This window comes from Schistosoma haematobium, chromosome 3 (assembly GCF_000699445.3).
Source record: "Schistosoma haematobium chromosome 3, whole genome shotgun sequence".
Classification (NCBI taxonomy): Eukaryota; Metazoa; Platyhelminthes; class Trematoda; order Strigeidida; family Schistosomatidae; genus Schistosoma; species Schistosoma haematobium.
Genome location: NC_067198.1, coordinates 8,510,458 through 8,525,059, shown reverse-complemented (window position 1 = coordinate 8,525,059; position 14,602 = coordinate 8,510,458). Strand labels below are relative to the sequence as shown.

The 14,602-nt window shown below is 39.8% G+C and overlaps 2 protein-coding genes across 2 annotated transcripts; both read right to left on the bottom strand.

The window, feature by feature from the left end:
- Window positions 1-604: 604 nt before the first annotated feature.
- On the bottom strand, window positions 605-5,411 carry MS3_00000030 (uncharacterized protein). The gene has a single exon (XM_051207964.1). The coding sequence runs from the start codon at window positions 1,516-1,518 to the stop codon at window positions 694-696; it is 825 nt and encodes a 274-aa protein (XP_051068859.1). The 5' UTR covers window positions 1,519-5,411; the 3' UTR covers window positions 605-693.
- Window positions 5,412-10,552: 5,141 nt separating this feature from the next.
- ATP6V0C_1 (V-type proton ATPase 16 kDa proteolipid subunit) lies at window positions 10,553-13,670 on the bottom strand. The gene is made up of 3 exons (XM_051212934.1): window positions 13,446-13,670; window positions 13,230-13,413; window positions 10,553-13,192 (listed from the first exon to the last, which is right to left on the bottom strand). Exons 1-3 carry the CDS (start codon window positions 13,516-13,518, stop codon window positions 12,988-12,990), a joined length of 462 nt encoding a protein of 153 aa, XP_051068858.1. The 5' UTR covers window positions 13,519-13,670; the 3' UTR covers window positions 10,553-12,987.
- Window positions 13,671-14,602: the final 932 nt, after the last annotated feature.

Here is a 14,602-nt window from a genome sequence, read left to right as displayed (position 1 = left end):
CCTTTGTGTATATTGAGACCTACTGCTGCTGAGGCTGCTGCCACACTGTTCGTCTTCTCCTGCATCTGTTGTTGCGTTTGGGATAGAAGAGCCAGATCATCTGCGAAGTCTAGATCATCCAACTGCATCTTAGATGTCCATTGTATCCCGCGCTTCCCTTCAGATGTTGACGTCTTCATGATCCAGTCGATCACCAGGAGAAAGAGAAAGGGTGAGAGTAAGCAACCTTGCCTAACACCGGTCTTCACTTCGAACGACTTTGTCAACTGTCCTCCATGCACAATTTGGCAGTGTAATCCATCATATGAGTTCTGTATGATATTGACTATCTTCTGGGGCACGCCGTAGTGTCGAAGAAGTTTCCATAGTGTTGTTCTGTTCACGTTATCAAATGCCTTTTCGTAGTCAATGAAGTTGATGTAGAGTGATGAATTCCATTCAATTGATTGTTCCACAATGATCCGTAGAGTTGCGATTTGGTCTATACACAATCTATCCTTACGGAATCCTGCCTGTTGGTCATGAAGTTGGGCGTCTACTCAGTCCTTCATCCTGTTTAACAATACCCTGTTGAAGACTTTTTCTGGTATTGAGAGAAGAGTGATGCCCCTGCAGTTATCAAACTTGCTGAGATCGCCTTTCTTTGGGATTTTGACCAGAAGTCCTTCTTCCCAGTCTGTTTGTACTTGTTCCTCATCCCAAATTTTGCTGAAGAGAATGTGGAGTATCCTTGCAGTTGCCGCTACGTCTGCCTTTAGTGCCTCTGCTAGAATGTTGTCTGGTCTTGTTTCCTTTGCCACTCTTGATTTGTCTGATGGCCATGCTGATTTCTTCAATTGTTGGTGGGACAACATTGATTGGGAGGTCCGTCGGTGCTGCTTCGATGTTGGGTGGGTTCAGTGGAGCTGGTCGATTCAAGAGTTCTTTGAAGTGTTCTACCCACCTGTTTTGTTGCTCTTCAATGTTGGTGATTACCTTGCCTTCTTTGCTTTTCACTGGTCGTTCTGGTTTGCGGCGATTTCCAGAGAGTTTTTTTGTCGTGTCATACAATTGTCTCATGTTTCCTTCTCTTGCAGCCTTTTCCGCCGTCGTTGCCAAATCTTCCACATATTTACGTTTGTCGGTTCTGATGCTCCTCTTCACCTGTTTGTTTACTTCTGTGTATTCAGCTTGTGCCCTGGCTTTTTCTGCTCTTGTTCGACTGGTATTGATTGCTGCCTTCTTGTTCCTCCTTTCTTGAATCTTATCCAGTGTATCAACAGTGATCCATTCCTTGTGATGATGCTTCTTGTGACCCAGGACCTTATGACATGTTGAAGTGATTGCCTCTTTGATCCCCTTCCAGTTGCTCTCCACAGTAGTTCCTTCTCCGTTGAGTAGATTATGAAAGGCCCGGAACTTGTTGCTGAGGACCATCTTGAATTTGTTGAGTTTGTTAGTATCCTGAAGAAAGGTCGTATTGAACTTTTGTGATATTGTCCGCCCCATTGTCCAGTGCTTCTTGAGTTTCAATTTCATCTTGGCGACCAGCAAGTGATGATCTGATGCTATATCAGCTCCTCTTGGTTCTCACGTCCTCTATAGTCCTCCTGAACTTTTTACTGATGCAAATATGGTCGATTTGGTTTTGTGTAGAGTGATCCGGTGAAGTCCATATGGTTTTATGAATGCGTTTATGTGGGAATACGGTGCCGCCTATGACCAGCTTATTGAAGGCACATAGATTTGCAAATCTCTCACCATTTTCGTTCCTTTCTCCAAGTCCGTGTCGTCCCATGACGTCTTCATATCCAGTGTTGTCCGTTCCAACCTTGGCATTGAAATCTCTCATCAGAATGGTCAGGTCCTTTGTTGGGCACTTCTCGACGATTGACTGCAGCCTATTGTAGAATTGGTCTTTAGCGTCTTCATTGTAGTCGTTGGTAGGCGCATAGCATTGGATGATTTTCATTGAAATGCCCTCTTTCTTTGTTTTGAAAGAGGCTTTGATGATCCTTGGTTCATGAGATTCCCATCCTATAAGTGCATTTTGTGCTTGTTTGGACAGCATCAATGCAACTCCTTGTGTATTTGGGGCATTTTTTTTTCTTCGTGGCCGGAGTATAACAGAAGCTCTCCTGAAGTTAGTCGTTGTTGTCCAACTTGTGTCCAATGTGTTTCACTGCTCCCAAGTACCTCTAGGTTGTATCTTCTCATTTCCGCAGCAATTTGGAAGGCTCTCCCGGTGTCCCACATTGTACGAACATTCCATGTACCCAAATAAATGGTTGCTCTGGTTGTCAGAAAGGGGCATCGGCCTAGTGGCTTCCGAAGGAATTCGGCTTTCATCATGAGGCGTCATAGTTCTTCTAAATGAAGACCTTCTGACTCCCAGGGCAGAGTTTAAAAGGTTTGAATAATTTTTTCTGGTTGGCGTTTTTTTAGCGAGTTAGTTTTCTACGGGATGGGAACGATAACCCCATGCCCAACCCTCCTCCTTTATTCGGGCTTGGGACCGGCAGTAGCCCTCGGAGTGACTCCAGGCGGAGTTATGTCTAATCAGTAAATAGATAAAATTATTTCTTACATATAAAGACAATGAGAAATGAAATGTAACTAGTAATCCACTCAACTGTAGTATATAGTACATCTCTTTCACTTCATTGAGATTTCATCAACTGCAGTCTCATGTTCACACTGGAATCAAAACTTTGCAATCATCGACTTAACTTTTGAGGTTAGTTAGCGATTTTGTTGTATCCAACTGTTTTTCTATTAAAATTGTGTTTAGATATCGTATTTCTGCAGAAATAAAAATCAGATACCAATAAATTTGAAACACAAGAGAATGATGAACAAGATCTATTGTTTCAATGTTTCGGAACAGTTGAACGCAATTAGTTAATGTTTCTTTGTACTTTAACTTTCGTCATCCCGAACAAATAAACATGACAACTGACCTCATTACACTATGAATGACTATATGGAGTTGAATTAATCACCATGACTTCCCCATATGAAATGAGAAAGTTGATATTTTATATAAACTGGTAAAATAATTTTACTGAATTATTCAGTATTTATTTTAAAAAATTTTAATGAAAAGTGCAGAACCACTGTAATCAGTTAGTACTTTCACAGTTCAAATCACGAACAGATCTTAATTGGACCACCACTAAGGAACCACCGGACGTCCATCTCGTTTTAGTACGTGACTCCTCAGCAGTGCGTATCCACAACAACGAAGGCAGGAGCCAAACTCAGGACATTCGGTTTTGCGCGCGAACGCCTAATCTCTAGACCAGTGTAGTTCTATTTGTGTTGGATGTGAGTTACCTGCCCTAATAAATGAATGAGGGTCACATAACACCGCGAATTGATTGAAGTTAGACATTAACATGTTTGGGTAGTGGTTAGTGGCCTGGAGGTGAAGCATTCGCGCACCAGACCGAAGGTCCTGGGAAGTCTTATACTGGGACGAGACAGGTCTCCAATGCTTTTAGGTTTTTTATTGTGGTCTAGATAAGATCAGCTCGTGAATAAACTGAAAATCTTACAATCTGCACAAATACGCTAAACTAATAGCAATCAGTATTTCTTGAAAAACCCTCCAAGAAAACTAGGAAGTAACTCATTGGGCTTCTCCCAAATCTTAAAAAACAATTTTCAAGTTCACTACCAATTGTTGTATCTTTTCTTAGTCTCTAAAACTGTAAGGTCCCTGAAAATCTTATAAATACCCTTGTTTTGTGCAAATCTAATGAAGTTTTCTCGAAAGTTCCCGCTCTTGTTTTGCGTTAGGGGCACAAAACTCAATGTGTGTTAAATAGACAGAATCCAATTAACGTATAAAATGAAATAACACTCTGATAATCAGTATTATTAATAGTAATTGCAGCTTCTGATCACATCATACACTAATAACTTTGAATGAAACACATCAATTACCAGCCGGAAACGTCCATGAATTAGCATCAAAGTATTTTATCTTAAGTAGCATAAGAAATGATACACAGATTTTATCAATATAACATGTCATATTTTTACTTATAGTAAACGGTTAACGAGAAACAGACAGGTTTTAGGTGAAGAATATTCAGGTTATGGAAAAACTTGAATATAACTGGCTTATTGAATGGACATATTTGTCATTATTCAAGACATTTTATAAGTTGTATTCGTCAGAGATTGACTAGCTGTGGTACCATTGAAAATCAAGGGAGCACTGGACAGACTATCTCATCCTAGTTTAAGGCGCCTCATCAGTGCTCATTCACCACCTCACCATAGATTGAACCTTCAAGTCTCATGGTGAATACTTAACTATTCAAACCCTTAGGTTGGCATCCAATATTATTTCAGCTCCAACCAGTTTTTGATTTAGTGCAACGATCAATCACCACAGTAGGTGACAAATGTTTTACTCATTACATGTAAGATATTTATTTTTTGAAAACACAATCGGAGAATATTATTGACAAAAATAAAGGAACCTCTAAGCAGTTTAGGCTTTTGTTACAAGCTTATTTATAAACGTTTCTTAAAAGACTTTCAGTTTAACAGAACACAAATGTGGACATGAAATGTTAAACTGTCCTCATAAATACACATTTTTCTATGTAATAGTTACTGATGAAATTGAGTAAATGTATAGAACTTACGGTGAAAATCTACCAAACACCCTTATTATATGAGGCTAAGTACAGATAATCACTTAAGCCATAAGTTTCGTAATTCCGTTTAACGGATTCATTTCGTATGTTTTATCTTTCTCACTGCTACTGACACTACCTTTATTTAAACACTTGTAATTCGTCATAATAACTTCATTTCACTGTGCTGATGTAATGTAGCAGAATTAAGCACATTAGGTCTGTGACAACCTGTATGCTGATTTAGAATGACTCATAACTACAAACACTTCTAGTAAATGTATGTATCGCACCTGAAAAAGAAACCAACTGGATGCGACGTAAATTGTTGCATTTATTACTATTTTACTAAAAGTAGGAAGGAACCAAACGAATTATAACTAGTGGTGGAACCCACGATACACATCCTGTCCAATTTGGGACTTATCGGCTGGATGAACCTGCACTCGTGTTGATGCATACATTTGTACTCGGACCGATTAACTTGCGGTTCAAACCCCGAGTTCAAAAAGCACTAGTAGGATGTTTATATTGTTATTATTGCTAATCGTGTGAATTATCCCGTTGTTGATATTTAGGACTGAATTTTAATCAGTCTTTGCTATTATGTGAGCTTATTACCCATTATTTATTTAGTTGAACACATAAATATTGGTATGAGAGCGCCAATATATATACGCCACACAAAACAATGAGAATTCGGAGAAAAAAAAGAGAACAATAACGAAGAGATTGGTGTAAGGTAGTGTAGTAATAATAATGGTAATAATGAGGAACGGAAAGGTACAATCAGAAGAAATCTTTCAGGTAAGGGAGACACAACCACTTTTTATGAAGAAAGTAAAAGAAGGTTACAGTAGGATCGCCACTGGCTTCTATTCTGAGCCATATCTGATAACGTCTCTAGCCACTGTGTAGCACCATCTCTCAGACCCCAACCAGGGAGTCGTGAAGGACCGACACAAGCCAGTCCTTTGCAGCTTTCTTTCTTGCCACGACACCATGTCATGCACTGACCACCTCTCCGCTTCTTCCAACCAGTCCTAGAGTCGGCAAATAGTGCACAACGTGGAGTTCTCTGGGACGACATTCGTAGAACATGTCCAAGCCAACGAAGTCGGTGTTTCAAGACGGTGACACCAATTGAATTATCATCTCTGTGCCCGAACACACGATGCCGAACCTCTGCATTACTGACATGGTGTTGCCACTGGGTGTCAGCAATCCTTCGGAGACAGCGATGATCGAACACAGAGAGTCTTCTAACGTCCTCAACTCGGAGAGGCATAAATATCTGACCTTCACTGTACGCGAATCGATCTCACTACCAGCACCTGATCAACTACCCAGATACGCAACCTTCTCGACTACTTCTATCTGCTCACTACCCAGAGTGTGTGAAGGATCAAGGTCCAGCCAGTTTTGAAAAGTACTTTGGACTTAGAAGGGGCAAAACACATTCCAACTGATTAAGTGCGGATTGTATGGCTTAGATATCATCCGCATACTCAAGGTCGAAAAGTCTTTCTCCAGGTAACAGATCCACACCACCATTACTTACATCCACCAGAGCTGTTTCCAGAATGTCATCGATGGCAAAGTTGAAGAGGAATGGTGAAATTGGGCAACCCTGCCTAACCCCACTGCTCGAATGGAACAATGGAGAGAGGTAGTTGTATGCCCTCACTCTGCCTTAGGTGTTTGTATATAGGGTCTTTAGGATGTTAATAAACTTCTCAGGCACACCCTTCTTCAATAGACAGTCCCAGAGAACAGTTTTGTCCAACGAAGGCAGCCCTGATGTCCAGAGACACTACGACTGTTGGCCTTTGATAAGTATGGCGGCGTTCTAACATTTAGCGGAGGGTGAAGATATGATCAATACATCCTCGACCAGAACGAAACCCAACCTGCTCCTCGCGAGTCAATCTTTCTCGGGTTTTGAACAACCTACGAAGTATGACGGAAGCCTATAGCTTGGACGCAATAGGAAGTAGACTTATCCCCCGATAGTTGTTACAGGAACGACGTGAACCCTTTTAAAAGAAGGGACAACTATCGACTCATTCCATGACGTTGGTACACTCTCTAGTTCCCAAACCTTTGTAAACAACGTCGTCAATTCCTTAATCAGAAAGTCACCACCATCTTTAAAAAGAGCCGGAGGTAAGTCATTTGGGCCAGGTGATTTGTAACGCTTTAAGAGTTGGAGTTCCTTGCGGACTTCCGCCTCATTTGGTGGATTGGTCGTCACCGGCCATGGAGGGCAGGACAGTCTGACCGATGTTGCCGGAGCAGCAGGCCAGTTGAACTGCCCTTCGAAAAATTCTGCCCAACGTCCAAGACGTCGATGGATGTTAGTGATTGGCATCCCATCATCCTCGCAGATTGTTTCGCTCACACCAGACTTCTTGCTGCCAGTGGCTCGGATGAGTTTGTAGTGTCAGTTATTATTTTAAGCCCATATACCTTATTCTAGCTTTCGGACATTCCATTCTATTCATTCTACTCAAGTCATATTTTGACCTTGTCAATTATTCGCTTGTCAGTCTTGATTGTTTTTATATGAGCGTATATGTGTGTGCCCTTCTTATCCCATTAATCACATGTCTGTAGCTTTATTTTGTCCGACTATAAACATTGAGTAACGCTTGACTAAAATAGAGTTGGCTTCCCAGCCATCTTCCCTGCGTGTCATCTTGCTTTGCTGTTTCATTCGCTTCATATACAAAATATATGTATTCACAAGTCAATTCTCGTTATTCGACTTATTTAATTCCGTTATTGACTAACGCGATTTAAGTCGACGATTATATACGAGAATAGGCGATAGCAAACATCCATACGATCTAAATGGAGTCGAGATCCACGGGCCCCTAAAGGTTAGAAGAGCTTCTGGTAATTACCAGATGCAGCTGCTGCTTCCAACTCATTAGCACGCTTCGACCACCAGGCTTCTCGGTCCTTAAGCAAGCTTTGCCCAATTCCCTTACGTTACATCCTTCGTTTATGGTCAAACTCACGATCACCCGGAGTAGACCGACGGGCTTCAATGAGTTGTAAGGAACCTGAAGAAACCCAGTGCTTAAAAGCGGGACGTTTCGCAAACCCACAACTGACTGTACCCGCCATTTTCATGGCGTCATGCAATTGCAACCAACGCTCATCTATACTTTTCGGTGGAATGGTAGCTAGCCTAGAAGCTAACTCGGTTCGATACTTACTAGCAACAGAAGTTGCAACCAACTTGCTGACATTAATCCTTTGGTGGCGGTCACTTCGTTGTCCACTGGAAAGTAAGGCAAGATTGGCGCAGACCAAGGCATGGTCAGAGTCCAGATAGGTACTCCAAAAGGAGCGACAGTCTTGTACACAACCACGCCAGCGGTAGCTGATCGCGATGTGATCAATCTGAGTCCAGGCTTGGGATGCAGAGGGAGGACGCCAGCTGGCACATCGGCGATGACTGTGCCGAAAGTTAGTGCTAGCCAGAAACAGGTTGTGGTCTGTGCATAGTTGCAGTAGATGGTCCCCGTTATCTGACCTGCGACCAACGAGTCCTCATCGGCCACCTAAACGACTCTCTTCTGTGCCTAGACGCCCGACCTGAGCAGTCAAGTTTCCGGCTAGTACTACAATATCTGTCGAACGCACTTTCTGGAGAAGAACAGATAACTGGTGGTAAAACTCATCCTTGATTGCATCCGGGCTGCAATCTGTCGGGGCATAGGCGGAGATGATGAAAAGACATCGTTTCTCACACCGATTTCTTATCACTTTGATGGAACTTTCTAATCTAACAGCACATAACCGACTGTTAATGGGGATCCAATCGATTAGTGCTGCCTCAGCCCTAGTGCTTAGTGCGACACCAACGCCAGCAAGACCAGACGAAGATGCCACAGGGTCTCCGGATAAGCGCACGTAAAACAAGCTTTTCGAAGCGACAGATGGAGATCGAATTTGTAGTACTTCACCAGAGTCTTGAATACGGGTCTCAGATAGACAACACACGTCGATATTAAGACGTTCCAAAGACATAGCCAGCCCTATCTGTTGTCCGACCTGCATAAGTGTGCGACGTTGAAGGCAGCCAGTTTGAATGGTGCACGTGATTTCAGAAAAACTGCTTCAGTACTCATATTCAGTGGTAACATACAATTTTCAACCGGACAGTGACTCGAGGACGTTTAGATACAGTCGAATTTCCACCTAAGACGAGCCGCTGTATAAGTATAAGAGTGGGTGAATAATGTGGTAAATAATAATAATAATTTGATTGTTATTTGAAGCGAGAAAAGTAGTTGCCATAGAAACAGAGAGTTCATCATTTGCGTGTGGGCTGCGATACTGCCCGGGTGCCCAAACCGAAGCAGGTTAGGGACCATCAAGACTTAGCAGCTCAGTGAACAAATAGTTAGCGTTTGAAAAGAAAGATGGGTTCAAGTCGCAATGTAAATAATAAAGCCAGAAGTCCAAGTATATCCAGCTAATGAGACCCAAATAATAAAATACACGAGTTCTAGACTCCATTGTTACCTTTAATGCACTAGTTCCATAAAACTTGAAACGAAGTGGCTATATTGAGGGAACCCACATAGGAAGCACTTATTCCAACAAAAGTTGATCGAAAGTCATCAATATCAACAACGGAAAAATCCACATCCTTACTAATATTACAGGTATAAATGACTAGACGAACTATAAACCTCTTTTCAAACCGTTACTTACTTTGAAAGACCTTAACTACGCGATACTGAGAAGACAAAGTTATCATAACCGCGTTTGGTAAGTGAGTGACTGAAATATCCCCCCCTCACTTTACTGAATTTGTTTTAGGCATTTTGATTGTATCACTAGCTCTCAAACATACATATACAAGATAGTGTACTTTCATCTCGAGTACACAAACCAATAATTAATGGATGAGTGGCAGAGTAATTTAGTAGTGAGACACATTCATACAGTGCATGGAATGAAATTGTATTATGCGTAAATGAAATACCGTACGAATTCATTTTTAAAAACCATAACATATACATAAACTACGACTACAAATTAAAATCCTAATGAATAAACTTATTAGACAAAGTTACTATACAGGTGAGATAAAAAATTTGCATAATTTTTTTGGTAATAAAAAAATGCATTCATCGTATAATAGTTCATTTCAATGTATTGATTTAGTTCATTTTGATTTCGATATCATGTCCACCTCGAAGATTCTACGTTATTATCTAATTAATAAGATTTCATTCATGCGATGTATAATGTACCAAAATGTAATTTTATGACTTAAATTAAACATTATAAAAGAAATTAGTTTTCCAACATTGTATACATATGTATATATTAATAGACAAAATCGGTATCGGTTAAACTGAGGTCACATTGAATGTAGGTTTAATTTTTCTAGTCTTGTTCAGCAATGTAAATTGCAAAAAACTTTAAGTACATCACACATACAGAGTAAACTTTGACTCTTTTATGAAAAATAGTTTCACAAAGATTCAGCTTGATGAAATGTTTCTATCAATCGTAGTATAAAAAACGAATTAAATAAAATCATCTCGTATAAAGACAATAAGTTCACACTAACAAATTAATTAGAAACTTGAGAAATATCAGGATAGTAATATCATGTGCAAGAAGAATGAATGTGAGTCACTCCAACCAACCATAAGCCATATTACGTAATCTCTTTAAGCATAAATCCCTTTTACCTGGTTGACGTAATGCTCGAACAACAGAAGCTATTTCAAGAGATGTTTTAAGTTGTAGTCGTAATTTATTTATATGGAAGATGAATCCAGAGAGAAAGGAAATAATAAGAGGGAATGTATGCAGATAAATCATAACTCCCAGAAACACTTTTCTGCATTTATTCAACAATCAATTAATATAGATCCTACTGATGAGTTATTATTAATTACTAAGAGTGTTCTTCTTGCACAACTTTCGCGTAAGTTAAATTTGTAGTTACTGATGTGTCGGTGGCATATTTTCCCACAGCCAGAAAATAACAATGCGATATTGCAAAACTATATTAGTTAGAAATATTAAGGACAAGCAACCAGTCTCCAGAAGGCTTCTCTCAGCGAGCTACAGCTGACTAATATGACCCAGACAAACATTTAATTTTGATGATAACGAAGGATACAGTTAAGTATCTACAAACATTAATTAGCAACTGGAAACACAATCCAGGGTATCTTAATTTATTAGAGGTTCATCGATTGGATTATTTACATGTTTTGATATTCTCACTGTAACTTAAGCTTATTATTATATGGAGAAACGAAGGATTGCGACAATGCATCCACTAGATTACTGTAGTTACCCCATATGATATAGGATTTTTTTCGATTGTTTAGACTAGTTTGCGATTTAACTGGGCATCTTGTGGAACTGCTGATGCAACATTCCACTTAATACCTACGACCTATCATCAATCATTTGCTCAATGAAAACACGTAGAAACCCTTAACGGCTATCACCTGTACTTCAGGAGATGCTGCACTAGGCTCATTCACCCTCATTGACTACTCGTTTCACACATATCAGTACAGCGAAATATGATAATGCATCGGATTATGTTTGGACGTATTCATATATGGTTTTAAGTAATCAAAACAAAAAATTTCTCGGGAAAGATAACTGAACTCGTCAATAAGTTTTTTTCCGGAATTCACTGAGAAAAATTATATTAAACCGAACTTATTCACTTGAGTAATGCTAACATTTGGGTGTCAAACAGTATACCTAACCACTCGCTATATAGAATAAGGACAGAGACTAGGTGACCACCACCAATTAGAATTCACTTTATATGCAGACTGACAAACCACTCGTTGAAACATATGAAGGAAGAAAAATCAATATTTATAAATGGTTGAGTTTAGCTTGTCATATCTCACGAGGATATTGTCTCAGCAAACAAAATGTTAACACAGAATTGAGTTATCATAGATATAGCCCATTGGGATTATCATGCACCATATACCAATTCAATTGGATTTAAATATACTATTTATTGGTGACTTGTTTCGTAACAATCTTCGGACTTTAAGTAGGAGCAACTAAGTTACAAGCGAACATAACTGCTCGACAGCGATATCAGTTAAATAACAAGATCTAGGACCTAATGCTAACGACAGCTATCACATGCAGTCCTCGTTGCAAGGGACAAAAACCAAGTAAAACATTGCTAAATATATCTACTATGCTTCAATAAAATCAATTAATCATAGTTGCTAATTTCGTTTCAATTCTAATACATATTTTGAGTCGCTGCTTAGTGCTTATGATGTAAACATACACCCATTTGTATCAGCTTAATCACTTGATGTAAAAAAACAATTCTGAGAAACTTATCGAATCTTTGTGAAACTCAGAAAAACACGACTAGGTCGGTATGGCAAAAGCTGAGTTCGTCCTTTTAAACAGACTGACGGCAAGTGCTTAAATCGCTACTATATGAATTGCATTTATTAAAGAAGTTTAAGGCATACATGGATGAGTAACGTAGGAACAAGACTAATTGACAATACGAATTCCGAGCCCAAATGAAAATAATCTTGTACTGTACATAACAAAGTTGCTACACGCCTAGACAAAGATAAATCAAGCGCATCTCTGTAAGCATTCGCAGTGAGATTGGGAAATATTAAACTTGACAACCACGTTGCTTTAAACTACCTACTAAATGATTATAGCAAAGCAACCCTTTGGAATTCGGCAGGATCTACTCGAATCTTATCATCTTGACTAGCTCAAGACTAGTCACACCACGACTACGTACCCATTGTCTGCAGATTAAATCATCATAGTAACAGTTGGAAAGACTGTCCATAGTATCTGAAGTATTGGTTGATATATGATTAACACAGTGATAGGAAAACTCTATATTTAGTATAACTGGATCGACTTAACATACAAAAAGACAATAACCACAAAGAAAAAGTATTATGCATGTGTCCAGCAATAAATTAGGCTAACTGAAAATAGAATGTGCATTCAAATGTCGCAGATAAAACATTTGACACGAACAGATTACAGATTTGCAGTTTTATATCACTTACAAAAAGATGAAAATCAAAATGTACTAACCACGTCCAATATATGAGGAGAACTGATTTCGGCTGGACGTACATGATTTGGAATGGACTGATTGGTTAAGTAAAAGGATAAATGAATATCACCACTGAGTGTATTTCTCAGCGAGGTCAATTGATTAGTTTCACAGACGACATAAAATTAATGTTATATTGATAAGTATGTCAAAAGAATAGATGTTTTTGACATAGTTGATTAGTATGAGACAGCAGGGTAAGTAGGGTAGTTGAGGTAAGAGAGTTCACTTTGTGGACAAAATAAGAGCGACAATTAATCCGTAAAGACCAAGGACTTCAGCGAAAATTAGGATTAGCACCATTCCTACGAATAACCTAGACTGTTGAGCTGTGCCACGTACACCAGCATCACCAACTATCCCAATGGCAAAACCTGCACCAAGACCACTAAGTCCTACACTCAGGCCAGCACCGAGCTGATTAAGAGACCTGAGTTCTGATATGAATTTCTGTTATGTTAACTTACACGTCAAGTTTCTTCAAATCCTGACCACGTTGAACTATAAGAACCGCTACGACGAGACCATAAATTGCTATTATACCAGCCATAACAACCGGAATAATTGACTTTATGATTAATTCAGGTCTCATCACTCCCACTGAGCAGATGCCTGCTCCGGACTTGGCAGTCCCATAAGCAGCGCCCAAGCCTAGCATAAAAAGAAAGGAATTTCAAGCTTACAACAAAATACCACTGCAGAAACTGCGCCAATCACACCGAAAAAAGGAGAATATATCGGATCAGTCGAATCCATTGCACAACAGCCAAAAGTCAACAACACCTGCAATAATGGAAGCACTGCATAGTAAAACAACACCCAGACAACAATGAATCTTTAATCGAATGAAGAACAGAATAGAGATTGTTTGAGTTATTATCATTCTTCCAACCTATACTGAGACTTTGTTTTCTATTTAAGTCAGTTCAGCAAACGACATTCACAATTCCTTCCTTACTTACTTACGCCTGTTACTCCTCGTGAAGGAGCATAAGCCGCTCACCAGCATTCGCCATCCAACCCTGTCCTGGGCAATCCTTCCCACTTGTTATTCATCTCTTTCATGTCTACTTCCATTTCCTGACGTAATGTGTTTTTTGGCCTACCCGTTTTCCGCTTTCCTTAAGGATTCCGAGTTAGGGTTTGCCTCGTGATGCAGTTTGGTGATTTGCGTAATGTATGTCCTATCCATTTCCATCGTCTTTTCCTAATTTCTTCTTCAGCTGGAAGTTGGTTTGTTCTCTCCCACAGAAGGCTGTTGCTGATGTTATCCGGCCAATGGATGTTGAGTATCTTGCATAGACAACCATTTATAAATACTTGTACCTTCTTGATGGTGGTTGTTGTAGTTCTGCAAGTTTCAGCTGCCTACAGTTGAACTGACTGTCTTGACGTTCCTATTGAAAATTCTGACTTTGATATTGCTTCACAGACAGTTGTTTTGAGTTCCATATGTTCTTCAATTGTAGGAATGCGACCCTTGCTTTACCGATCCTCGCGTTTACGTCTGCATCGGATCCTCCTTGTTCATCGATTATGCTTCCCAGGTATTGAAGGATTCCACATCTTCCAAAGTTTCGCCATCAAGAGTGATTGGATTGCTGTTCTCCGCTTTGAATTTGAGGACCTTGGTTTTCCCTTTGTGTATGCTGAGGCCTACTGATGCAGAGACTGCTGCTACACTGGCTGTCTTCATCTGCATCTGTTCGTGTGTACTTGATAGGAGGGCTAGGTCATCTGCGAAGTCCAAATCGTCCAATTAGTTCTGAGCTGTTCAATGTATTCCGTGTTTTTCTTCAGATGTCGAAGTCTTCATAATCCATTCGACCACCAGAAGAAA

Excerpts from the sequence above, each read along its gene's own strand:
- ATP6V0C_1 (XM_051212934.1), bottom strand. The coding sequence starts at position 13,518 with ATGGATTCGACTGATCCGATATATTCTCCTTTTTTCGGTGTGATTGGC. Across the intron at positions 13,414-13,445 it reads TTCTGCAGTGGTATTTTGTT|GCTTGGGCGCTGCTTATGGG; the intron begins GTAAGCTTGAAA and ends TTTTTATGCTAG. Across the intron at positions 13,193-13,229 it reads GATTTGAAGAAACTTGACGT|GTCTCTTAATCAGCTCGGTG; the intron begins GTAAGTTAACAT and ends ATCAGAACTCAG.
- MS3_00000030 (XM_051207964.1), bottom strand. The coding sequence starts at position 1,518 with ATGAAATTGAAACTCAAGAAGCACTGGACAATGGGGCGGACAATATCA.